Raw genomic sequence first — 26619 nt, forward strand, 5'->3', positions numbered from 1 at the left:
TTTTTTTTTGGGGCCTTTTTTTTGGATTAAAAAAAAAACGGGGTGAACTCTTGGGTAATCGTCTCCATGCCAGATTTTTTTACCTTTACAGTAGAGTATTGATACCTCAACTGTAGACGGTTTTAGTTTTTGATATCCTGTTTTAGCTTCCGATTTTGGTAAAGAAAAACGTCGCAGTTGCATGGAATTATAATCTGTTTGGTATTAGTAAGTGTGTGTGGATCAGTACAGTACTGTTTTGCCTTCATGCGTTTTGCAGACTTTGTTTAGATTTCTTCAGTTACTCAACAGTTTGAGAGCTCCATTGTATTGTGTGTTGTCTTTCACTAATTTTTTTCTCCTTTTTACGAACTGCTCTTTCAATACATTGTTTGCCATTTCTTTATTGACATTTCTTATTACTGCCCTAATCCTCGAGTTTATCTAAACCTTTTTTTCTCTTTCATTTTTTATTTTTTTTTGTGGGGAGTCATTTACTTTATCTTCACTTTCTTTACACTGTTTTTTTATCTCTCGGATTCGCCACAGTTCTTACTATTTTTTCTCTTCGTGTTCTTGAGCTCTCCTTTCCATTCTCTTCTTTTCTCGTTCTCCCCCTCTTTTCCCCCTTATTCGTTATCATTTTTTCCCTTCTCTTCCCATTTCCATCATCACCATTGCTCCTTTCTCCGCTCCGTATTCGAAAGCATTTTCCTTTGGCCAAATAATTAAAGACGAGGCGAGGGAACGCGGGTCGTTCAGTGTCGCGAAATGTGCGGACGACTCTCAAGTGTACTATTACAAAAACAACCATGAGAGAGGAGCACGTCTTAAGAAGTTTCTTTTTTTTTTCTTTTTTTTTCTCTTTTGCATCAGCAGCGCCCGACCCATTACTGTTGCCAACCCGGTTTTTGCTGCTCGCTATTTTGTGTCTGTGTCGGAGGATAGTGTGTCTGTGTCGCTGCTCCTGCCTCCCTCTCGCTTTCTCTGTGTCTCTTTCTCTGTGTCTCTTTCGGTCTCTCTTTCTCTCTCTCGCTTTCTCTTCTTTCTTTCTCGGTGTCTCCTCTCTCCCTCTCATTCTCTCTCTCTCTCTCTCTCTCTTCTTCTTCTTCTTCTTCTTCATCTTCTTCTTCTTCTTTTTCTTCTTCTTCTTCTTCTTTCTTTCCTTCTCGTTGTTTACTCTCTCGCGATCACATTTCGTTAAACAACTTCAAACAGTTTTACAGCAAATCTCCCTGGAAGATGAAGATGCTTACGGTTTCGTTGATAGCCAGAACGCTTAGATGTCGGTGAATCACAGGCCTTCAAATTCCACTCGGCTAGTGAGTGAATGTCGATCGCTTGTATTTTAGCCGAGTACGGATAAATGTAGTTGTGGATAAATGTAGTTGTGGATAAATGTAGTTGTGGATGAATTGGCTAAAGTGGCGATGTGGGGGTGGGGGGTATATTGCTTCTAAAGTAAGAAATTAATAAAATGGTAAATTAAATAATCAATGAAAAAAGTCACCGGTGGCCAAATGCTTACGTGTTTTTTTTTATAGCCTTACTGTAAGACATTTCAAGGGTCCCTTATCCCTTGATTGTGTTACAAAATCAGAACAAAAAATAGCAGTTACCAATCACCTTGTTCGGAAGAAATATATGATATATATATGAGGTTTAGGCTAGCTTCCCCTTTTATCGACGCCAGGCCACGCCATCTTTTGATGATGCGATAAACTAGAAGAAGGATACGAAATAAGATTAGATTCGCGTTTCTTTGTATTAATTACATTTTGTTTGTTTATACTGCTGACTATTCCACAATGTTATTAATAAGCGTGAAGACAGAAACTAAAGGTGGCCGCAGATCAAACGTCGGACAAGAATGAAAATTAACGAAACTGTACCCTCACCTACGCCATCTGTTGAGAACGGAATGAACAATATCTTTTATGCTGTTTTCTCATTGTTTAAGGATTTTCCGGCGTAATCTTTTGCTCAGAAAGGCGACAGAGAGGAAGGCATCAGCGAGCACTCCTTGCGGCTCCAATACTTCGGGTCTCTGCAGAAATCGCGGAATATTTGGTCAAGCATACCTTTTAAGAAGGAGCCATGGCACTGGTTAGTACTTCTTATATTTTCGTTAAAGATTCGGAAAATGTTTGCAAAATACACGCGTAACCGTTGATTTTGATGGAATGTTCGGGGTCTGTGCTGTAGATCAGGGTTCTTCATAAATGCTAAATGTTGCTTACAAGTTCAAATTAAAACACTTTTCTCGTAATTATATTATAATTATAATTATATTGTGTATTATCAACTCGTCTTGAAACTTAATGTAATATCCAATTATCGAGCCTGGCAATTGCACAAGGAAACTGATAGGGGTGTGAAGTCAGCGATCGTCGTATCCTCAGCACTCCCAGTGTTCAATTAATATAAAGGCTGGATTTACACTTCAATGAATCGCTAAGGATTCCATAAGCGCAGCCTTGCGATATGTAAGTGATATCTCTAAGCGCCGACAGGTACGAAAGTCGACCTAATGAACACACGAACCCCACCCCATTCTAAGAGCATAAACTCATAAAAATCGGGGAAATTTCCCATGTATGACAATCGGGATTACATAAAAATGTATGGAACGGTTACCCTAAGGGAAACTAAGCCACTTTTTATATATGGCAAAATGTGCGCAAATCCAAAATAAGGGAGATACAGGACAAAAGAGAGAAGGCCACAGGTAAAGTTTCAACTAGCCAGCTTTAAAACGGAAAAAAATATATGCATGTGACAGTGCGATTAAATCGAAGAAACTCATCTGTGTACTTCCGTCGCAAGTCACAGAGCCAGTATTTTAAAAATCGCCATCCGATATCCTTACCTACTTTTTGTAAACATAACAATGACGCCGTTTTATTTTGTTATATTTATTATAATCTCTTCATTTCGAAAGTAGATAATTTCCGCATAAATTTACATGAAGGAGGTTTGGAAAACTTTCCGTGTATGTCAACCAGTACAGAAAAAAAAAGTATGGAGTGGTGATCTTGACGAAAACAAGGCACTTTTCATCTATGGCAAAAAGTGCGCAAATCGAAAATAAGGGAGATACAGGACCGAGCGAATATAATACGACGGGGGGGGGCGGGGTCTGCCCCCTGGCTAGGGAATATATGGAGCGTAGTGTATAAATCACACAGGATTAAGGCTAGGTTGTTTTATTGGTTAGGACGCAATGTACGATTACCACGGGGGAGCTGAATTGTGAAATCCCGTATTTTTTTTTACCGAACGATGGGTTTGGTTCCCGTAGTTTTTCGAAAGTTGGCGCGTTGGTGCGTAGACTTTCAAAGATGGCGGCGACGTCCTTAGTTTCATTACCCGATATTAAGCGGTTTTTTGTGTGTGTGTGTGTGTGCTTGTTTTACACATTTCTGTTCTCTGTTCTTATATCAGCTTGTTTTACCCCATATTTTTTCTGATCTACTTCATGCCCTCTCCTGCTATCGTGACATCAAATCACATCAAGATTGTCGGCTGGAGAATGCGACGGAAATGATCATCAGAGTCGTTCTCATCACACGAGAACAAATCTAATGATACAAATATTATCAGGGAAGATCCGATTGCCATAGTCGGAAAATTAACCTATTCTACTGTTTATATAATATGTACGATATCCATAAGCATCAGTGCTGCTTATGGCATTTCTTATTCGGAAGTAACAAATTCAAATTTCATTAGATACACCACCAATATAACAGCAAAAGGGTGAGTTAATTGTCTTTGAGGATATTAAAGATGATGAAGTCGTGGCGGTAGTGCTCAACACTTCTGGCATGGCAGACATACTCATCACTTAATAAATTAAATAAACCGAAATCCATCATAGCAACAGCTTATATATAAACCGCATATTAAAGGATCGTGGGTATGCTCACCATCTGATAAATCCGCATATTCATACTCAAAATATGGAAACCTCTGGCTTTACCGTGAGGAGATGGTGAAGCGGCAGATATACGTGAGATACATTTATATAATTTCGGGTATTGATTGTGTATTAGGCAAAATTAAGAATCGCTCTTCCGCAATATTTTATTGTAAGGGTGTCGCCCATACCTCCCTTTAAATGGGAAAGAGAAGGCCTTACTCATGCCTGCCCCAATTACTTTTGATGAGATAGTTCTACCGAGAGCGACTGAGAGTTTACAAAAAGTTCATGGGGTGTTTACTAAAACAATATTTCAAAAACTCTACTGAAAGCATATTAAATAATATTGATATCTTGACATGTTAAAATGTTTCACACAGGATACAATATATGCACCTGAAATGACAATAATAAATGCTTCATAAGTGAAAATTCATGAAATTGACACCATATATAATGGCTAGATACTGGTAAATTTGCAGGTTGTGGTGTTTAGCAAACGGCAACAAATCCTAGCCAATGAAAAATTCAATGACGTTAGTCTTTTCAGACCAATCATAGCTCCTTTTTCCGAAAAGCCCTGCCCTCGCCCACAAAAAATGTTCATTGTCTGTCTGGCCGCTGTTAAAGTAAATCTACGTGTGAAAAAAAAATATTGAAAACCGGCTGACCTTTACAAATCGTGAAATACATCTGCCCCTGGAAATACTACCTTCATGAAGGTCGACGTATTTTGGTGAAGCGTAATAACGGAGGCACGACGATGTAAGGTTCGTACAATTTACTTGCATATAACAAAATCAATATACTTATTGCACAAAGTAAATTTCAAGTTGTAAGAAAATGCATGCAATAAAAATCTTTACTTTTAATTGGACAATAATACATGCAGTATTGATAAAAATTATTACTGATTTGGCTATTGCAAACGACCGCATTTGAATGATTGGGTCACAGCATGCAACAAAATCGAGCTAAAACTTTCGGGAATTGTTACCGAGAGCGACACACCCTCCCAAAATTATATTTTTCCTCTACCCAACGATCTTGGGGGATGCGTGGGGAACCGGGGGTTGAAGGGGGGGGATAATGGATAGCACTGGATGTCAATAGAAAGTTGCAGAAAGAAAGTAATACATGTTTCTTGAGGCTAACAAAAATCTACAGGAATATAAACTCATTTCAGAAATAAACACTTATAACAGGTCCTAAGCATTAACAAAACATCTTAAGATCAGGTATAGGAAAAAATTAATTGACTCGGGTAAACCAACTAACACCCTGCAGTTCCAAAGTCCTTTTGCACAAGGAGATATGCCCCTTTGTCAATGGTCTAGTGTCCAAATTGAGCTCACTTCCCACAAATATTCAGAATCACCTTAGTCAAAAATTACTCATACTTTTTCCATTTGAGATTGGATGTTCTGATACCAACCCTTCAGACTTTGCTGATATTACTGAGTGGGTACTGAACAATACACTGATCAAGGGAAAGTGTCTGCCCCAGGTGAAGATGGAATTACCTAGTGTCCTCCACCTTATAGCTCTTGTACCTGGTAATCCCCTTTTGCACCTGAACAGGTTACGTTTTGTCACAAAGTATTCTGCCTGGCCCATAGACACACGGTCTAATTATACCTATACCTAAGTCACACAGATAAATACTGCCCAATTTCACTAACCTCTTGTGTATGCAAAGTTCTAGAAAGGATAATTTTGAACAGACTCAGGTACAGGTTATAGGGTAAATTATCTCACAACTGCATGGATTTCTATCAAGATGTACCAAAAAACAGTTTGCAAGTGCTTTCCAGGGGAAAAATTTTTTTTTCCCAACCCCAAACAGGGAATTCAACCCAAGCTTTAAATCCGGGGGCCAATGGTGGAAAAAAATCTTTAAACAATTTAATGTTTGCGGGGAAGGGAAAGCCCTAAAATAAAAAGGGGAGGTTTTTCCATATTTCGGCCCAATCCAAGGTCATATGGGGGGGAATTATATTTTGCTGAGAAAGCGGCTCTAAAAAATAAAATTTTCCGGAACCCAAAATTCTTTTTTGCTTTTGGTGAAAAGAACCCCCAACATGTATCAAAAAATTTTATATACGGGGTAAACATAAAAAGAAAACCTGAACCTTTTGTAAAAAAGAGACAAAATTTTTCAATCTCCCCCAAATTCTTGTCAGAAAAACTGGCATAATTTTAAAGCCATAGACTGTTTTACTTTGTTTTTATAAGATCATTTAGCAACCATGCACTCATTTGTGCAGTAAAAGGTGGATACCTATTTTATGGATACCTCTCATGTTGGAAATCCGCAAGCAAGACAATTGGCGAAGGAACCTGCGGGAAAAGAACTATGAATTTTAATCTTGGGATCCCTTTATATATTGAAAGTTCTAATAAGGGGAACTAGTAGATTAACTAACGTTTTAGGCCAAAAAGCTGACCATAAGGCACTCCAATCTGCAGATATAAACCCCCCCCTATGGGTGGCCCCGAAGTCAAACAGACAATTTACTGGTAATTGCCAGAATACTTTTAGGTTATAAATGTTTTGGAAACTGTACAGAGCAAAAAGTGCAAATAAATAAAGATGTAACTGTAGCGAAGAAAACGTTTGATCACTTATCTTGAATGCAGTGATGCAGCTATCAGACATCTAAAATGATTTTAAAAGAACATGGAAGATTTACTTTCTTTAAATTTCTATCCCAAATATATACTATGTATAACTACCTAATCAAATAACTGTATTAAGTGACAGGGCAAAAACTATTAAAAATAAAATTTTTTTGTTTATGTATTTTTTTTTTTATTTCTATTTACCATGGCAATTAAGTATTACAGACTACTGTACTATTGAGATATATGTAAAAAAGTAATCATGTTTTCCCAGCACAGATAGCCCGGGTGGTAAAAACACTTTTCTTTGTAGTTTTAATTAATCTACGGGGTTTCACATAATCCAGATCACCCTGGTAAATCGTACAATTGTCCCAGAAAAACCAACTTAACCTTAACCTTTTGGGGTATATACACACAATTTTATATATTCCCTAGCCATTTTGGGTCTGACCCTGGCCCCCAGGGAAAGTATATGCCTAGCTGGGGGGCTAACCCCAACCCCCCTTTTTTTGGACTAAGGGCTCAACCCCTGAACCCCCTTGGTTTAAAAAATACGATCTAATTTCCCAGCAAGGGGGTTTCCCCCCGGACCCCTGTGGAATGATACACCTAGCCAAGGGGGTATGACTTCTGGACCCCCGTGGGTTTTTAAAAAAATAGGGGTAATATTCCCAGCCAGGGGGTCTATGTTAAAGAATATGAAAAGGGTTTAAAAATTTATTATATTGACTCCGGAAACGACATTTGGGAATTGCAAAATAATCATCTCAAAGGGAAAAGCAATACTAAATAGATCGTAGTAAATCGACGTATTTGTTTTTTTTTTCCCCAAGGTAAACATGGTGGGGACTTTCGTCCTTTCCCAGGAAAAAAAAGGGGCCTCGCAGTTTTATTTGGTATTGCTTCCTACTTTTTTTATGCTCTACAAGGTGGCAGGTCTTTTTTCTCTCGGGCCCGTCGCTCTCAGTAACATGTTTTTCTTAAAAAAAACACCGATTCCAGTCTTTTTTAAAAGGGCCCATATAGTGGATATACAGAAAAAAATAAAACTTTGGTATCAAATCACAGTTTGGGATGTTTGAACCCAAAAAATTGCCCCCCTCCCCCAATCCCTTGCCCGTTATCATGGGTTGGGGGTTTTAGGGGGGAGACGGGGCCCCCAATGATGGGGAACTCCCCAACCTTGGGACTCAGCCCTCGACTCAACTAATTTTGAAATGGTTTTTTTTTCCTTCCCCTTTTCTTTTCTGTCCTTCCCCAAAACCCTTCTGTTTCCCCACCAAAGGGTTTTGGGGAGGGGGGGGCCGTGCTAAAAAGGAAAAAAGGGCGACTTTGTTCCAGTCCTGAAGGGCCCTGAGGGAGCCAGGGGCAGGAAATTTAAAACCTGTTTTTAGTTACCTAGCCCTTCCCCCTTTAAAGGGGGGACCCTGAGGGGGGGAACTTTTTTATCCCCAACAAAAACCCCGGTTTCCCATGGCCAGTAATGAAAATATACCCCCAAATATTTAAGGGGAAATTTGAGGCTTGCCCCTTTTCAAATAGCCCCAAGTTTAAAAAACCCACCCGTTTCCCCCTAAACCCAGGCTTCCTTTGCCCCGGCTCCGAAACTGCAATAACTACCCCCTCATCAACCCTACTCGAAAGTGGCCAAAAATTTCAACCCAAAAGGAAACATTTCCACTTTTCCAGCAGGGGGGTCCAATTTAAACACCTCTACCCCAAAATTTGCAACATCAACCACCCCATCCCCCTTATTAAACCTTACCCCTTACTCCCCCACCTCTCCAAAAACCACACCCCCTCAACACACTCCATCTTCGTCACGCCCCCCCCCCTTCTATTTACCCCTACCCTCTAAAATTTGATCTTAATACCTCTTTAGCGCACCCCAAATGGGACCATTTTTCGTAAACCCCCCCAACAGTTTCCCTACTCGGGACAAAAACCCTTCTTTTCCCAAACCCAATGTCTCCAAAAAAAAGTAGGAAAAGTCTTTTTCCCCGTAGCCGACCCGCCCGGCCCCCCGTCTTTGCCCACAGTAACATCCGAAAACCAAGCTATGGGCATTAAAAAAACCAACTGACCTATATGGAAAACCCCACCCTTGCAGAACCCCATCCAACCCTCAAACTTGCCCCGGAAATTTTAAATTCTCCCCAGAAAATTTGGGCCAATCTAGGGAAAAAGGTTGGTCGGGACTTGGAGAAGACCCCCCTTGCCTGTCTCGCTATGATGCAACATCAGTACAATGCATTTCAATTTCCCCCAGGGGTTTCATCGAAAAAAAACCCAAAACAAAAGAAAAAATTTTCCCCTTCCGAAAAAGGGGGCCCTTTCCCCTTTTCCCGTTACATAGGAGGAAAATTTCCCTCCTTTTTCCGCCTACCAACCTCCTCCACGCATCCCAAAAAATTTTTGGGCGTCTGGGGACACCCAGCCAAACATTGCCGTTCCACAGCCAATTTGCCCACTATGTCCCCAACCGGGCCATCCCCATTAACTGCTTTTCCCCCCCCCCCAATCACGCAAAATTTGCCAACGGTGGCGGCCCCCAAAATGTATTTTAGGGGGGCTGTCCCCTAAAAATTTTTAGTCTGAGGTACCCAACTCCGTTTCCCAACTTGGCCCTTCACCTACGTGAAGCCAGACGGGAAAAGCACTCGACGGGGGTTTTCCCCTCTTACCCCTTACTCCATAATACTGCTCATTCTACCAATTCTCCTAAACCCCCCCCCTACATCTAATTCCCCCTTTTCTACCTATCCCTTTCCCCCAGTAAAAACTCTTTTGCCATCCAAAACCCGAACCCAATCTCTATTACAGATACTCCCACCCCAAAAAAAAACCCCCCCCCCCCCCCCTTTTTTTAAAAAAAAAAACCCCCCCCTTTTTCCCCCCCAAAAAAAAACCCCCCCCTTTCCCTTTCCCCCGGGAAAAAAACCCCCCCCCCCCCAAAAAATTTTTAAAAAAAAACCCCCCCCCCCCCCAAAAAAAAAATTTAAAAAAAAAAAAAAACCCCCCCCCCCAAAAAACCCCCCCTTTTTTTAAAAAAAAATTTTTCCCCCCCCCCCTTAAAAACCCCCCCCCCCCTTTCCCCCCCCCCCCCCCCCCCCCCCCCCAAACCCCCCCTTTTAAAAAAAAAAATTTAAAATTTTTAAAAAACAAAGGGGGAAAAAAAAAACCCCCCCCCTTTCCCCCCCCCCCCCCCCCCCGGGCCCTTTTTTCCCCCCAAATTTTTCCCCCCCCTTTTAAAAAAACCCCCCCCCCCCCCCCTTTCCCCCCCCCCAAAAAACCCCCCCCCCTTTCCCCCCCCCCCAAAAATTCCCCCTTTTTTTTTAAAATTTCCCCCCAAAAAAACCCCCTTTAAAAAACCCTTTTTAAAATTTTTCCCTTTCCCCCCGTTTCCCCCCCTTTTTTTTTTTTTAAACCCCCTTTTTAAAATTTTTTTTTTTTTCCTTCCCCCCTTTTCCTTTTTCCCCCCCCTTTTTCCCCCCCCCCCCCCCCCCCCCCCCCTTTTTTAAAAAACCCTTTTAAAAACCCCCTTTCCCTTTTTTAAACCCAATTTTTTTCCCCCCCCCCCTTTCCCTTTTTTTCCCCCCCCAAAAAATTTAACCCTTTTTTCCCCCCCCCCTTTTTTTTAATTTAAAAAACCTTTTAAAAAAACCCCCAAAATTTTTAACCTTAATTTCCCCCCCCCAAAAGGAAAAAAAACCCTTTTTAAACCCTTTAAAAAAAAAAAAAGGTTTTTTAAAAAGGGGTTTTTTTTGGGGGGGAAACCCTGGTTTTTTTTAAAATTTTTTTTTGGGCCCCGGGGGGGGCCCCCCCCGGGTTAAAAACCCCCCCCCTTTTTTTTTTAAAGGGGGGCCCCTTTTTTGGGGAAAAAGGGGGGGGGTTTGGGGGTTTGGGGGTTTTTAAATTTTTTTTTTGGTTTTTTGGAATTTTTTAAAAAACCCCGGGGGGAAAATTTTTTTTGGGTTTTTGGGGCGATTTTTGGAAATTTTTTTTTTTAAATTTTGGGGGGTTTTTTTTTTTTTTTTTTTTTTTTTTTTTTTTTTTTTTTTTTGGGGGGGGGGGGGGGGTGGGGTTGTTGTGTTTTTTTTTTTTTTTTTTTTTTTTTTTTTTTTTAAATTTTTTCCCCCTTTTTTTTCCCCCAAAAAATTTAAATTTTGGGGGTTTTTTTTTTTGGGGGTTTTAAAAACCCCAAAAATTTTTTTTAAAAAATTTTTTAAAGGGGTTTTTTTAAAACCCTGGAGGTCGAGGGGGCAAAGCCCCCTGGCTAGGTGCATATAATACCACAGGTGCATAGCCTCCTGGCTAGGCGGATATAATACCACCAGGTGCAGGGCGTATAGCCCCCTGGCTAGGTGCATATGATACATGGGGTGCAGGGGGTATAGCAGCCTGGCTTAGCGTATAAATTATTATGGAGGTCCAGGGAGCAGAGCCCTCTGGCTAGGGAATATGTAGATCGTGTGGTATAAATCCCACAGGGTTGAGGTTAGGTTGGTTTACTGGTTAGGACGCATTGTACGATTCCACAGGATCTGGATTATGTGAAATGCTGTAGATTTTGTACTGAACGAGTGGTTCGAGTTTTTTGAAAGTCGGCGTGTCGGTCCTAAGACTCAAAGATGACAGGGACGTACGTAGAGTTTCATTGGCTGTTTTTTTTTTTTTTTTTTTTTTTTTTTTTTTTTTTTTTTTTTTTTTTTGTGTGTGTGTGTGTGTGTGTGTGTGTGTGTGTGTGTGTGTGTCTGTGTCTGTGTCTGTGTCTGTGTCTGTGTCTGTGTCTGTATGTGCTTGTTTTACACATTTCTGTTCTCTATTCATATTTCAGCCTGATTTACCTTATAATTCTCCTGAACTACTTCATGCCCTCCCCTTCTGTCAGGACTTATCAAATCACCTCAAGATTGTTGGCTCATGAATGCAGTGGAAATGATCATCAGATTTGTTCTCATCACACGAGAACAAATCTGATATGAAATATTGTAAGGGAAGACCCAATTGTCAAAGTTGGAAAATTAATCGTTTTTTCTTTGTCCATTCGGCAGTCTGCCCCACACTTTGCACAGTCGGTGGTATTCGGTACAATACCATGTTCTTTGCAAAAACGAATCAATTCCTCAGTTTCACCTGAAAAAAAGGGAAAAATATCCCAAAGTCACAGTCACAGTCTTGACACCGATTAGTCGTACATGAATCTGACCGGCTGTCAAAGTGGCCATTCTCAGTTTATGCACGGGAAGCATGAAATGTAATCATCGTAAAAAAAAAGAAAGAAAAAAAAGTTATAAAACAGGCCTTAATTGATGAAACAAGGTCATAATGAAACAATTTTTTTCAATAACACCCACCCCCCCCAAAAGAAAAAAAAATAGTAGTGGTGCAGATTAAATTTGATATCAATCAATGTAAATTTTCATTGCCAACAACACTATGATCTTTTCTACAACCCAGTATGGTCCTTTCATATACCTTAACCTTAGACTTGTTTGTTTTATCATTAGTATATAATATTTTCTATGGAAAAGATGGCTGGATGAAAGTGGACCCTTGCCTATGCTCCTAACCAGGACCCCCGTGGCTTTAAGAAAATACTGTCTATATATTACCTAGCCAGAGGATCTGCCCACTGGATCCCCATGATACAACCACATGAATATATATAGCAAAACGCCAAACTTTTCTTCGCTTCCATCCATGTTCAGAATTGCTTGGTGTCTAATCACTTTCGTCATTTGGGGTACCTAATGGGCTCAATTATCAGGCTTTGATAAATAGTAATGTCCATTTGTTCTTTATATTCACTATATGGTTTTAAAATGACCCAGAATCTATGCAGCACTTAAAATGAAACATTCTCGCTGATATTTCTCAAAGAATGGCATCCGGCAGCCTGTCAAATATCCTAGTGGTAAAATGTGCATGTGCATAAGATTATTGTAAAGAATAGCATAAATGATTACCAAAACATGTAAAAAAAGTATAACAAAACAAAGAATGCATTATATACATGAATCTGTAAAATCAGACGCTGGTAATTACAATTGTAATCGTTCTCACAAGTGCATAGTAATATGTGGACTCCTTGATAGATCTCAGTAATGAGTCACGTTTGTTTTGGTCTTCGCAAAGTAAACATGATGGGGACTTGGAAAATGATGGTTCGACTTTCTATCTTGTCTGTCCTGTATCTCCATTGTTTTAGATTTGCGCACTTTTTGCCATAGACGAAAGGTATCTCAGTTAACCACACAATACACTTATTTACTGTAATCCTGATTGTCATACACGGATATTTTCCCAAAATATGCTAGTTACTGTAGATAGTCAATATTATCATGGTATTAATCTTCTATTGTCATGTCCTTTTATACAGAAACAAATTCCCCTACGTACGTATGTAAAAAAAAAAATTATCTATGGCAAATTTCGAGAAAAAAACACGTCATTCTATTTGGATTTTATCGACGTTTATGCTGGTTTTTTTTTTCTTCTTTTTTAGGGGTATCGCCCCCTTCAGAGAATTTCCATAAATTTTGCACCAAAGATGCGGAATGCTATAATAAACAAAATATTGAAAATTTGTAAGACGGTTTTATGTTTATTAGTATTTGAAAAAATTACCCCCCTTTATCCCCCACTACCTCCACCACGTTGCGGGACGGTCCCCTAAAGCTTTTGCCAGGACAAGATCTTCAAACTGTGGTCAGTGACATGGAGTATGATTGATTTTATATTTAAATATTATTTTACTAATATTGTGTCCCTTTTATCATAGATTATTAGTGTTATTGATAAATATTTATTGTGGTAGGATACCATGGTCTCATTCTTTTGCATGATACACGTTTATCCTGATGCCGTTTGCATTTGTAATTGCAGGTGCGTACTGCTTACCTATTGCAAGGGGGACACTTGTCTTTAATGCGGGAAGTCGTATAATATACATTTATGTCCGACATTTTCCACCCTGTATATGGAGAAGTGGTCAGCAGAGCGATGGACTAGGATGTCCAAGAAAGGGAGCTTGTTGTCAACCTTTCATTCCACCTTGAAACGGATGGAAGGAGAGAGTTCCGGAAACAGAGCAGGGTCATGAGGCCAGAGAGCAAAGACGTCGTCGACATACCTCAGCCAGATCGACGGCCGAAGGGAGATGGAAGGGAGCTCAGACTCGAAGAATTCCATGAACAGGTTTGCCAGGACTGGAGAGAGGGGAGAGCCCATGGCAACATTGAACGTCTGAGAGTAGAAGCAACCTTCAAAGGAAAAGGAATTAAGACTCCACACACAGACGAATCAGCTGGAGGAAGACGTCGGTGGGCAGAGGGAGACGAGGATCCTCTGTGGGGGGAGTCTCCTCTGGAGGAAAGCAAGGACATCATCTTCCGTTTGTCTGTCCTCACTTGCCCCGTGTTACCGCGTTACCTCTCCTCTCGCTTTTATACACCCTCCTCTCCCTTTCCTCTTCAGACCTGAAGATGGAATCCCGGTGGATTTCGAAACTGTAGTCTCACTTTCAATAAATCTAGTTTTTGTATTGTGGGTTTTTCTTCCAAAGAAAGATGTGAAATGTGTGAAGTGTATGGCTTCAAGTGCTTCTGTATTGCTTATACCAAGATGGCATTACTTTGACGCTGTTCTGCAGCAATGCACTGGAAGAGGCGTTCTTGTCTTTCCTCTTGTCTCTTCATACGACACTCAGATGTTTGATGTCCTCTACGATGACAATATTCACATTACTTAATCTTATGGCAATTATTTCGGAGTGACCCTTGATTTTACAATACTTGCAGTAAAGAGTCTGCCTATTAGATCTCTGCTTTCGATTATGAGTGGTTGTCTGGGGGTTATGGGGCCTCTGTTTATGTTGTGTGAACCTGTGCTTGGTTCAGCCGGGCCTGATCAGTCAGTTCCTGTTGAGGTGGAGTTGATGTAGGTGGCTCAATTGTCAGGCTGAGACAATGACAACTGATGTGGCTGTTGCAGCTGTTGAAATGAGGTTGTCTGTGGGTGTGACTGGTGTTGATAAGCAGTAGCCTGGTCAGTTTTGTCGGGTTTGGCTGTACAGGCTATAGTTTTAAATTTAACTGCACTGATAGAAGTTGCAGAAATAAGGCTGTCGTAATTGACAATGGAAACAGCAGCGTCCTGAGCTAGGTTACTAAGGAACTTTAGCAAGAAAGTCTTTTTGGCTAAATCTGCTCTGAGTTGCAAGATTATTTTTACGAGCTCTCGAGGTTCAAGCTGGTATTTTCCCCATTGTCTTCCTCAGAGGTTGGTTGGTCCTCAATGTAGAGGACTACCGCTTCGATAGAGTAGTCGGACACCTAGTTGTCAAGACATGTGCTGTGACAGATATTGTGACATTCTGGATCTGAGCACTTGACTGACGGCTTACTGATGGTCAATTTGCCACAGACACAGCACCACTCTTGTGGTACGTATTCAGACAGCCCTTGAGGACGAGCAATACAGCGTGTCGTCTCGATTCTGACATAATGTCACTTCAGACTTTGTCACACTCTCCCGCATATAGAATGCGTAATCACAGCTAAAATGAATTGTCCTTTAAAAGTGTATGTGATTAAAATGTTGATTAAAATTGCATATACTTAGAGGAATATAATTAAAAGAATGAAAATATATAAATAAATATAAATATATAATATATATATATATATATATATATATATATATATATATATATATATATATATATATGTATATATATATATATATATATATATATTTTTTTTTTTTTACTATGAGGCAAATGTAAAAACGCTCGCACTTAAAAGCTAAATAATACGGTATAAGATAAATAATACGTTAAAAGTGTGTTTGTCGGTCACTCAAACTATCACAACCCTTTGTTTATTACATAAACATAAACATAAATGCGTGGCCATTTACATGTATATCAGAAGACACAAATAAATGTAAGTGTAGCACCAAGACAATACTGATAAAATTATATGTATATATAAAAACTATATATTCATGTGTACGATATCCTACCTATGTCTTGTATTCATATGACCTCGAAATTTTACCGTTTCTTGCTGGTCGGGTCTCGGGGTTGACATGAGACGCCCTTGTTCAGGGAAGAGCCTACGCCTAACAGTTGGTTTTCAGAAAACCGAAAGTGCCTTCCCGTCTCAAGAACACTGCCAGTAGGTTTAAAGAAAAGTGGAAAGTAAGAAGTAAAAGGGTCTTTATTAATAAACAAAGACAGCAGCCATGCATGAATAAGACGCGCAGCAACGCTTTATAGTCAGGCTATAGAGAATCAGTAGGGGCGAAGTTATACATGCAGAGCGATAGTTAGGTGCTCCGTTTGTTTGAGAGAGGGAGAGTGGCGCTAATGTAAAAAGAGTGACGCTTACACCTGCTTGGGCAGCGGGAGGGGGAAAGTTAATTTGTCATTTTCCTTCAGTCTTAATCTGTTAATCTCTCTCTCTCTCTCTCTCTCTCTCTCTCTCTCTCTCTCTCTCTCTCTCTCTCTCTCTCTCTCTCTCTCTCTCTCTCTCTCTCTCCTACCCCCCCTCTTTTCCTCTTACGTATTTTGTGTATATGTGGGTGTGAATGTATGTGGATTGGGGTGTATGTGTACGTATATGTATGGGCGGGTATATATGCGTGTTGGATATAGGTATCCTCCTTATTGTAGCTGCTACCTAATTTCAACTTAAACAGTCTTCTCGCTTCCTACATCCTCCGCCTTCTCCCTTATGCCGGCCACCCCTCACGTAGACCACCCGATCTTCCGACCTGACCTCCCTATGCTTCCGTTCGTCTGTCCTCACCTTCCCCAGTTAACGCGTTGCCACTCCTCTCTTTTATATTCCCTCTCCTTTTCCTCTTCAGACCTGAAGATGGAATCCAGGTGGATTCTAACAGGTAGTTTTTTTGAGGGGAATATAGATATAGATATGTATGTGTGTGTGTGGGGGGGGGGGGCTACAGGTATCAGAATGATGTTTTGGGGGGTATAGGTATAGGTATGTGTTGTTGTGGGGGTAGGGGTATAGGTATGTGTGTGTGTGGAGGGTATAGGTATGGTGTGTGTGGAGGGGTATAGGTATGTGTGTGTGTGGAGGGGGTATAGGTATGTGGTGTGTGGAGGGGGTATAGGTAGTGTGTGTGTGGAGGGGGTATAGGTATGTGTGTGTGTGGAGGGGTATAGGTATGTGTGTGTGTGGAGGGGGTATAGGTATGTGTGTGTGGGGAGGGGGTATAGGTATGTGTGTGTGTGGAGGGGGTATAGGTTTGTGTGTGTGTGGAGGGGGTATAGGTATGTGTGTGTGTGGAGGGGGTATAGGTATGTGTGTGTGTGGAGGGGGTATAGGTATGTGTGTGTGTGGAGGGGTATAGGTATGTGTGTGGGTGGAGGGGGTATAGGTATGTGTGTGGGTGGAGGGGTATAGGTATGTGTGTGGGTGGAGGGGGTATAGGTATGTGTGTGGGTGGAGGGGGTATAGTATGTGTGGGGTGGAGGGGTATAGGTATGTGTGTGGGTGGAGGGGTATAGGTATGTGTGTGGGTGGAGGGGGTATAGGTATGTGTGTGGTGGAGGGGTATAGGTATGTGTGTGGGTGGAGGGGTATAGGTAGTGTGTGGGTGGAGGGGGTATAGGTATGGTGTGGGGTGGAGGGGGTATAGGTATGTGTGTGGGTGGAGGGGGTATAGGTATGTGTGTGGGTGGAGGGGGTATAGGTATGTGTGTGGGTGGAGGGGGTATAGGTATGTGTGTGGGTGGAGGGGTATAGGTATGTGTGTGGGTGGAGGGGGTATAGGTATGTGTGGGGTGGAGGGGGTATAGGTATGTGTGTGGGTGGAGGGGGTATAGGTATGTGTGTGGGTGGAGGGGGTATAGGTATGTGTGTGGGTGGAGGGGGTATAGGTATGTGTGTGGGTGGAGGGGGTATAGGTATGTGTGTGGGGGAGGGGGTATAGGTATGTGTGGGGGTGGAGGGGGTATAGGTGTGTGTGTGGGTGGAGGGGGTATAGGTGTGTGTGTGGGTGGGGGGGGTATAGGTGTGTGTGTGGGTGGAGGGGGTATAGGTGTGTGTGTGGGTGGAGGGGGTATAGGTATGTGTGTGGGTGGAGGGGGTATAGGTATGTGTGTGGGTGGAGGGGGTATAGGTATGTGTGTGGGTGGAGGGGGTATAGGTATGTGTGTGGGTGGAGGGGGGGTTAAGGTATGTGTGTGTGGTGGAGGGGGTATAGGTATGTGTGTGGGTGGAGGGGGTATAGGTATGTGTGTGGGGGGGAGGGGGTATAGGTATGTGTGGGGTGGAGGGGGTATCGGTCTGTGTGTGGGTGGAGTGGGTATAGGTATGTGTGTGTGGGGAGTGGGTATAGGTATGTGTGTGTGGGGAGGGGGTATAGGTATGTGTGTGTGGGGAGGGGGTATAGGTATGTGCGTGTGGGGAGGGGGTATAGGTATAGGTATAGGAATAGTTGTGTGCGCATATGCATAAACACGTATATGTATATACGTCCGTGTGTGATGGATTTAGGAAGAGTATACTTATTAAGTTTTAGAATAAGAAATAACCGTGCTCTTTCCAATAATGTGCCGAGATTTCAATTAATGTATCATAAAGATATTAATATCCAGAGATAGAGTCCCATGCCCCCAAGGAGTATGGATACGCCTGGGTAAGAAATCCTTCCCTTTAAGTGAGTTTTAACGCTTTTTTTTATAGATTTAACTTCGCTCTCTCAACTTTGCATAACTATAGTTCATTGAATTAAAGGTTTATCCGTAGAATCGTCTATAGATTATGCAACTCCTCCGTATTTTTACAAATGAATTTGTATTTCAAACCTGAAATATTTTGGTTAACAATGGGAATGAACACTAATGGTATCTTAAGAATATTTTTGGGTAGATGTATGAATTTTGATTTGTTAACTTTATTCTCAGCATAATGAGTTGATCTGAAATATGTTGATTTTCAGGAATTAATGAAGAAAATTCGCAGCAAAAAGAATGCAAGCCTCCGGATCTTTCTCATTGTGCTGGGCTTCTTGGGATTGGTGAGTAGACGAAGCGATTTGATAAACGGAGATTAAAATGAAATGAAGACGGAGAGAGAGAGAACGAGAGAGAGAGAACGAGAGAGAGAGAGAACAGGAAAGAGAGAGAACGGGAGAGAGAGAGAGAATGGGAAGAGAGAGAGAGAGAGAGATGGGAAGAGAGAGAGAGAGAGAGAGAGAGAGAGAATGGGAAAGATAGAGGAAGAGAGAGAGAGAGAGAGAATGGGAAGAGAGAGAGAGAGAGAGAGAGAAGAGAGAGATAGGAAATGGAAGAAGAGAGGAAGAGAGAGAGAGAATGGGAAGAGAGAGAGAGAGAGAGAGAGAAATGGGAAAGTAGCGAGAGAGGAGAGAGCGAGAGACGAGAGAGAGAGAGCGAAGATGTAAGAGAGAGAGATAGAGATAGAGAGAGAGCGAGAATGGAGAGAGAGAGGAGATAGAGAATAGATAGATTGAGATAATTGGAATATATATCATAGAGATATAGACGATATAAATTTGCCGATAGCTATCATAGTAGAGCGCGGATCGATAATGGGAAGAGAGTGAGAGCTATAGACTGATCTTATCCTTAGTACTTCGATCGGCTATCTAGAGAGCAGCGCGCGACTGTTCCTCTCTAGCATCTATGCTCTCGCATATTTTACACTCTATCCTAGATATTGCGATATCGCTACTTTGAAGATATATATCGAGACGCTCTCGCTCTCTCATTTTCCTTCCTCTATTCCTCTCTATCTCTCTCTCTACCTTTTCCCTCTCTCTCTCTCTCTCTCTCCCTTTTCAGCTGCTCTCTCTCTCTCTCTCCTTTTCCTCTCTTCTCTCTACTCCTTCTTCTCCTTTTCCGCTCCTCTCTCTCTCTCGTCTCCTTTTCTTCTCTCTCTCTCTAGCTCTCCTTTTCCTCATCTCTCTATCTCTCTCACTCCCTTTTCATCTCTCTCTCTCTCTCTCTCTTTTCCTCTCTCTCTCTCTCTCTCTGCGCGCGCTCTCTCCTGTGCCCTTACACTCTCTCTCTCTCTCTCTCTCTCCTTTTCGCTCTCGCGCGCAGCTCTCGCTCGCCCTTTGCCTCGCTGCGCGCGCTCTCTCTCTCTCCTTTTCCTCTCTGCTCTTCGCCTCGCTCTCTCCTTTGCCTCTCGCTCATCTCGCCTTTTCTCTCTCGTCTCTCTCTCTCTCTCCTGTTCATCGCTCGCTCTCTCTCTCCTCATCCTTTCCTCTCTCTCTCTCTCTCTCTCTCCGTGTTCCTTCTCGCCGCGCTCGCCGCGCGTCCTTTTCCGCGCTCTCTGTCGCTCGCTAGCTCGCCTTTTCCGTCGCCGCGCGCGATCGCTCTCTCTCCTGTTCCTCTCTCGCTCTTCTCTCTCGTGCTCTCTCCCTGTTCCGCGCGCTGCTCGCGATGGCGCTCCTGGTCGCGCGCGCTCTCGCGGCTCTCTCCTTTGCATCTCGATCCGCGCTCGCGCGAGCCTTTGACTCTGCTCTCGCTCTCTCTCTCTTCTCTAGCCTTTTCCTCTCGTCGCTCTCTTCTCTCTCTCCTTGTCGCAGCTCTCTCGCTCTCTCTTCTCGCCTGGGCCCTCGTCGCGCTTATCGCTCTCTCTCTCTCCTGTGCCTCGCTCTCGCGCTCCTCGGCGCCGCGCCTGGGCCGCTCTCTCGCGCGCCGCTCTCTATCCTTGGTCCTCGCTCGCTCGCTCGCGGCTTCGCCTTTTCCAGCTCTCTCTCTCTCGCGAGAGCGCTGGGCAGCGCGCGCGCGCGCGCGCGCGCTTCCTCTCCCTTTCCGTCGCTCGCTCTCTCTCCTCGACGCTCTCTCGCGCCTTTGCACAGCTCGCGAGATCTTTCGCCTTTTCCGCGCGCTGCGCGCGCTCGATGGACTCTCGCGGACGCGCGCGCGGCGCTTGCCGCGCGCTCGCTCTCTCGTCGCTCTCCTTTCCTCTCTCGCTCGCTCGCGTCGCTCGCTCTCCGTGCCGCTCTCGCGCTCGTCGCTAGCGCCCTGGGCCTCTCGCGCGCGCCTCGGAGCGCTACTGGTACGCTATCTCTCTCTCGTCTCGTGCGGCCTTTGGCCTCGCGCTCGCTATCTCTCTCTCAGCCTGTTTGGCCGCTCGATGCGCGCGCTCTCTCTACTCCTTTTCCTCGTCTAGCTCGCTCGCGCGAGCTCGCCTGGTCCTCGCTCTCGCTCTCTCGCGCTCTCTCGCTTCGCTCTCTTCTCTCTCTATCGCGTCTCGTCTCTCTTCCTGGTCAGCGTCTCTCTCTCTCTATCGGCCTTGGCCCACGCGCGCTCGCTCGAGAGCCTGGTCCTCTCTCTAGAGATCTCTCCTTGTTCCGCGCTCTCTCTCTCTCTTGCATGTTCCGCGCTCGCTCGCTATCTCTCCTTTTGTTCCTCTCTATTGCTAGCTGTCTCTCCTGGGCCCTCTTTCTTGCTCTCTTCTCCTTTTGCCTCGCGAGCTCGCGCGGCGCTCCCTTTGGCCTCTCTCTCTCTGCGCTCTCTCCTGTGTCCTCTCGCTCTCTTATCTCTCTCGCGCCTTTTACGCTCTCGCTAGGCTCTTCATCGTCCCTTGTTGTCCTATCTGGGCCTCGCGCGCGTCGCGCTCCTTGGCCATCTCCTGGGTCCTCCTCGCTCTCTCCTTGTCCTCGCCTTGTCCTCTCGGTTTCGATTCGCTCCTTTGCCGCGCCTTGTCCCGCGCGCTCTCTCGCTCCTTTGCCCTCCTTTGACGCGCTCGGCCACTCTCTCATTTTCCGCGCCTTTTCCGCGCTAGCGAGCGCGCTTTGCCGCTCCTGTGTCCCCGCTCGCTCTCGACTGCAGCGCATGGGCCGCTCGCTCTCGCGCGCCTTTTGTCCTCGCTGGGCGCGCGCGGCGCGCGCCTGGAAGCGACGGCCGCTATCGCGCTCGCTCTGGGCCCGTTCTCTCGTCGCTCGCCTGGGCCTCGCGCGCGCGCGCCCCGGGCCTGCTAGCGCGCGCGCGCCTTGCCTCGCTCCGCGCGCCCTTGCCTCTCTCGCGCGCCTCTCCCCTTGCGCGCGCGCGCTCCGGCTCTGGGCCGCTCGCGCGCTCGCGCGCCCTGGGCGCGAGCGCGGCGCGCGCCTGTGCCGCGGAGCGCGCGCGCGCCTGGTCCTCGGCGCGCGCGCGCGCCTGGGACGCAGCGAGCGAGAGCGTCCGTGCTCGCGCGCGCTCTGCTCTCCCTTTTCCTCTAGCGCGCGCGCGCGCATGGGCCGCTCGCGCGAGCTCGCGCTCCTTGCCCCGCGCGCGCGCGCGCGAGCATTGGCCGCGCGCGCGCGCGCACCTGGGCCGCGCGCGAGATCGGCGCCTTGGCGCGCGAGACGGCGCGAGACTGGGCGCGAGCGCGCTGCGAGAGCGCTTTTCCGCTCGCGCGCGCGCTCTCCATGGGCCTCGCCGCGCGCTCGCTCGCCTTGGCCTCTATCTCGCGAGCGCGCCTGGTCGTCTCGCGTCGCTCGCCTGTCCTCGCGCCGTCTTCTCTCGCCTTTTCCGCTCGCGTCTCCTCTCGCCTGTCTGCGCGCGCGCGCGCGCGCCTGGCTCGCGGCTCTCGCGCCTTTTCCGCTCGTTCCTCTCTCGCTCTCCTGGCCGGCGCTCGCTCGCCGCTCGCCTTGTCTCGCTCTTTCTCGCTCTCTTTTCCTCTGTCGCTCGTGCTACCGTTCCTCTCGCGCGCGCTCTCCGGGCCTCGTCGCGGCGCTCCTGTCCGCTCTATCGCGCGCTCCTTTGCCTCTCGCGCTCTTTCCTGTGCCTGCTCTCTATCGCTCGCCCTGTGCCCCGCGCGCGCGAGCGAGCTGGCCTCTCTGAGCTCTCTGCTCTCTTTTCCCCTCTCGCTCTATGCGCTCCCTTGTCCCTCTCGCCGCTCTCCTACCTGTCCGAGCGCGCGCTCTCTCCTTTCCTCTCTCTCTCTCGTCACGTTCCTCTCTCTCGCCATCGTCCTGTGCCCGCGCGCGCGAGCGACTGGGCTCCTCTCTCGAGTCTTGTTTGGACACAGGTTGTGTTACCTACGGTTAATATCCTCTTGGGATTTAAAAAAAAAACTGAATTATTGTGTGAATTAATACGCCAGTATCATAGCTGCATTTGTTTTGTGTACTTTTAGCCAACTTGGTTTGGTAATATGCAGAGTAATGAGGTCATACTTATTTACGTTATCAAGTGCTATTCTCGCAGCAAAGTTTGGTAATTTTTGAATTTTCTGTATGCGACCTTTGTTGTGCCCTAAATGTTTGAGCAGTAATTAATTATACTGATAACTAGTATTTTAATACCGGATCTCTTAGATTCAACAGGGATATTGTTAATATGGCCTAGGTAAATTAGTGTGCCCATTACTTTCCTATTGATGTTGTTGACATGCTTCTCAAATGTCATGAATCTGCCAATGTATATACCTAGGGTTTTTTACGGAAATGCTAGGTGTTGTGTAGCTGTCTTCCAAATTTATATGGGTAGTTACAAGGAATTTTTACCGATGTTTTGGCGACTACCTATGATGCATTTTTTATCTGGATGTATCTTCGAGCCATTTGTCTCAAATTTTTTTTTACTTGTAACCGGTAACTCCTGGGTCTTTTTTATTATTTTACCAAAGTTGTTTACAAAATCACGATGGAGAAATTGTAAATCATCGGCGTATTGAACAAGAACGTAATTTTGGGCTATGGGTGAGATATCATTTACGAATATTGTAAAGAGGATTGGGCTAATATAGATGCTTGTGGAACACCGAAAGATACCATAAGGCCTTGTACCATCCCGAAACCCCTAACACGGATGCATTGTTTTAAGTAGTATCACGAGACCATCGAAGTTTGTACTGATATACAGAGTTTTGAGAAAATATGGTTATCTTTTATTTTCTTTTACACGAAAAACTCGATTGGAAACCATTAAAGTACTTAATATACTAGTGTGATTTTTAATTACACGCAAAACATTGTGGGAGTTTCAAATATGGAAAAAGTACCAGACTACAACTACAGCTCCTGTTGTTTATACACACCACCCTTCGCTTGACAAGATTCTGGAGTTTAAATGTAGTTCTAAGATTTTTTTTATTACATACATTGTTCTTCATATGACAAGTGAAAATTTCACTAGGTTTTGCATCTTATCGTATCCACGGCGAGTGAGCTCCGTATCCAAATCAGACAACTGGGTAATTCCAGTGATCACGGACATTTACTTGGTTTACTGATTCAAGTATATCAACAAATCAGGATGCGCAACATTTTCTTTGATATATTTGAGCTTTTAAGGATATATCAGAGGTAAAGAATGATTTTGAAGTCATTCATCCCACTGATCAATACCACGTCATATGACTCTCGGACATGTTGGAAATTTTTACCATGTCGTTCCAATGATCGTCATGGTTGACTTCAAATCTTGGCCATATTGAGTGAACTTGTATTTTGATCTACTGCTCAAAAGGCAGAGAACATTTCATGCATCTTTTCAATAAAAAAATATATCAAGAAATTTACAATGCGATTCGTAAGTAATGAAAATATACATCTTTATCTGAGGATACCGAAATATATCTGAAAAATGTCGCTTTCTGGGACTGGATTTAATAAATTCTCGTAAACGCTCTCTGCTGCGCTCTGTCGTAACAGTCCATGAGGAAGTTCGCGATTTTAAAAAATCATAACTGTGACATTGCTCTTACGAACGAAACCCATTTTCGAACGCCAAACAACGAGCGCGTAGGGTCTGGTAACCGTTACGACCATATTTACTATCGCTAGGTATCGTAGGGCTTTATTTCCTATAAGAACGGCTTAGACGACCAATCAGCGTTAGCTAGGAAAAAAATCAACCAATCACAGAGCGTTAACCACTGAACTGAGCCAGCGCTAACGTGGTTTAACAATAACCGTTTCTTTATGAGAAATTCACATAGTGTGATTAAACAGTATTTCTAAAATTATATTCAATTCAGTAAGGCATATAAAGGAAAGGCATGAGACTTTAATGACAATAACTGTATTTTTTTTTTTTCTAGTTTGGGTGCCTGGGGTCACTTTTCATCAGTAATGCCTTATTCCAATCTTCAACACCTTTAGCATCACCCACAAAATCCATTATTATATATAAATAACTATATGATATATATATATATATATATCATATATATATAGATATAATATTATATTATATAATATATTATATATATACATATATAATATATATATATATATATATAATATATATATATATATATATATATATATATAATATACTCTATCTATATGTATATAAATATAGATAACTGTATATATATATATATATATATATCATATATGTATATATATATATAGGTATATATCTATATCTATATATATATATTGACGTGTATATATATATATATAGTATTTTTTGAAATATATATATGTATATATGTATGATATATAGATTATATCTATGTATAGTGTTTATATATATATTGTATATATATATATATGTATAATATATACGATGTAGATATATATATGTATATTAGATATATATATATAATATATATATGTATATATATATATCTATAATGTATCTAATTACTAATAAATATATATATATATATATTGTACTCTCTATATGTATATATGTATATGTATATATATAATGTATATATATATAATGTTGTATATAGTATATTGTATAATCTATATACTATATATGATTATATATATCTATATATATATATATTGTATATATATTATATATATATATGGATATATATGTATATATATATTAGTGTAAATATATATATATTATTATATATTCTATATATATATATATCTTATATATTATATATATATGTATATATATATCTATAAACATTATATATATATATATGTACATTATATATATATATGTACATTATATATATATATGTACATTATATATATGCATTGGGGACGCGGTGGCCGAATGGTTATAGCGTCGGACTCAAGACTGTCACGACGTAATCTTGCGTTCGATGGTTCGATCCACCGGCCGGAGACGTTGTTTTTCCCTTAGGCAAGGAACTTCACCTCGATTTGCCTGCCTAGCACTGTGTGGCCAAGCCAGCCCCAAGTCAGTACGTCGCAAAAAACAAAAAAAACAAAAAAAACAAACAAAAAAAAAAAAAAAAAAAAAACGGGCGGAAGGCCATGGCAAACCACCGCTCTAAATTGGCAAGAAAAATCCATTGGAAGCCCATGATCGCCAAGGCCGCGGTGGCCGAATGGCAGAGCATCGGACTCAAGATTGTCACGGACGACGGCAATCTGAGTTCAAAGGTTCGAGTCACCGCCGGCCGTTTTGTTCCCTTGTGCAAGGAACTTTCACTCGTTGCCTACCTAGCCACTGGGTGGCCAAGCCAGCCCAAATCGTGCTGGTCCACAAGAGCCCGGATAATAAGAGATAATGATTACCTAAAATGGTAAACAGTAAACCCGGCACTCTCCGTGGAAAGGAACTGGGACCCTACCAACGTACTCACTCACAAGAGCATCACAACATGGAAAACTACAAAATTATTCATGCTGTGACATACGGCGGCTCAGACATGAACCTACCGTTAAAAGAAGAAGATATATATGCATTATATATATACATTATATATACGCATTATATACATTATATATACATTATACATTATATATACATTATACATTATATATACATTATACATTATATATACATTATACATTATATATACATTATATATACATTATACATTATATATACATTATACATTATATTATATATATATGGGTGGGTTCTTCACGCGCATGGTGATGTGAAGCGTGGTGTGGTAGCCTAGTGTTAAAGTGCTTGCATGCCTTCTCCCGTTCAAGGCTTCCACCCCTGGCTAGCCCCCAGTGCGAAAAAGGGAGCATGTCTTCTGCATAAGTCTCACCCTGCCAAGGTCACGCCTCTCCATCATCAACTTCTGCAGTGCCTTCCTCGTGCACCTATATGGGTAACTGGTACCTTGCGGTCCCAGACTAAATCTGTGGGGGATCTCGGAGCAGCAGGAGGCCCCAGAGGTAACGAGTTAATGGCCACCGGCCCGTGT

At 43.1% G+C, this 26619-nt stretch overlaps 1 protein-coding gene across 1 annotated transcript in view; it reads left to right on the top strand.

Annotated features, from left to right (window-relative positions):
• Nucleotides 1–1897: 1897 nt before the first annotated feature.
• The window catches only part of LOC119582799, a gene marked incomplete in the record, with an annotated part of 52831 nt that continues 28109 nt past the window's right edge, over nt 1898–26619 (top strand). The window contains 2 exon segments of the mRNA XM_037931246.1: nt 1898–2085; nt 18503–18580. Of these exon segments, the coding sequence (XP_037787174.1) occupies nt 2077–2085; nt 18503–18580 (87 nt within the window).

This window comes from Penaeus monodon, chromosome 2 (genome assembly GCF_015228065.2).
Source record: "Penaeus monodon isolate SGIC_2016 chromosome 2, NSTDA_Pmon_1, whole genome shotgun sequence".
Lineage (NCBI taxonomy): Eukaryota > Metazoa > Arthropoda > Malacostraca > Decapoda > Penaeidae > Penaeus > Penaeus monodon.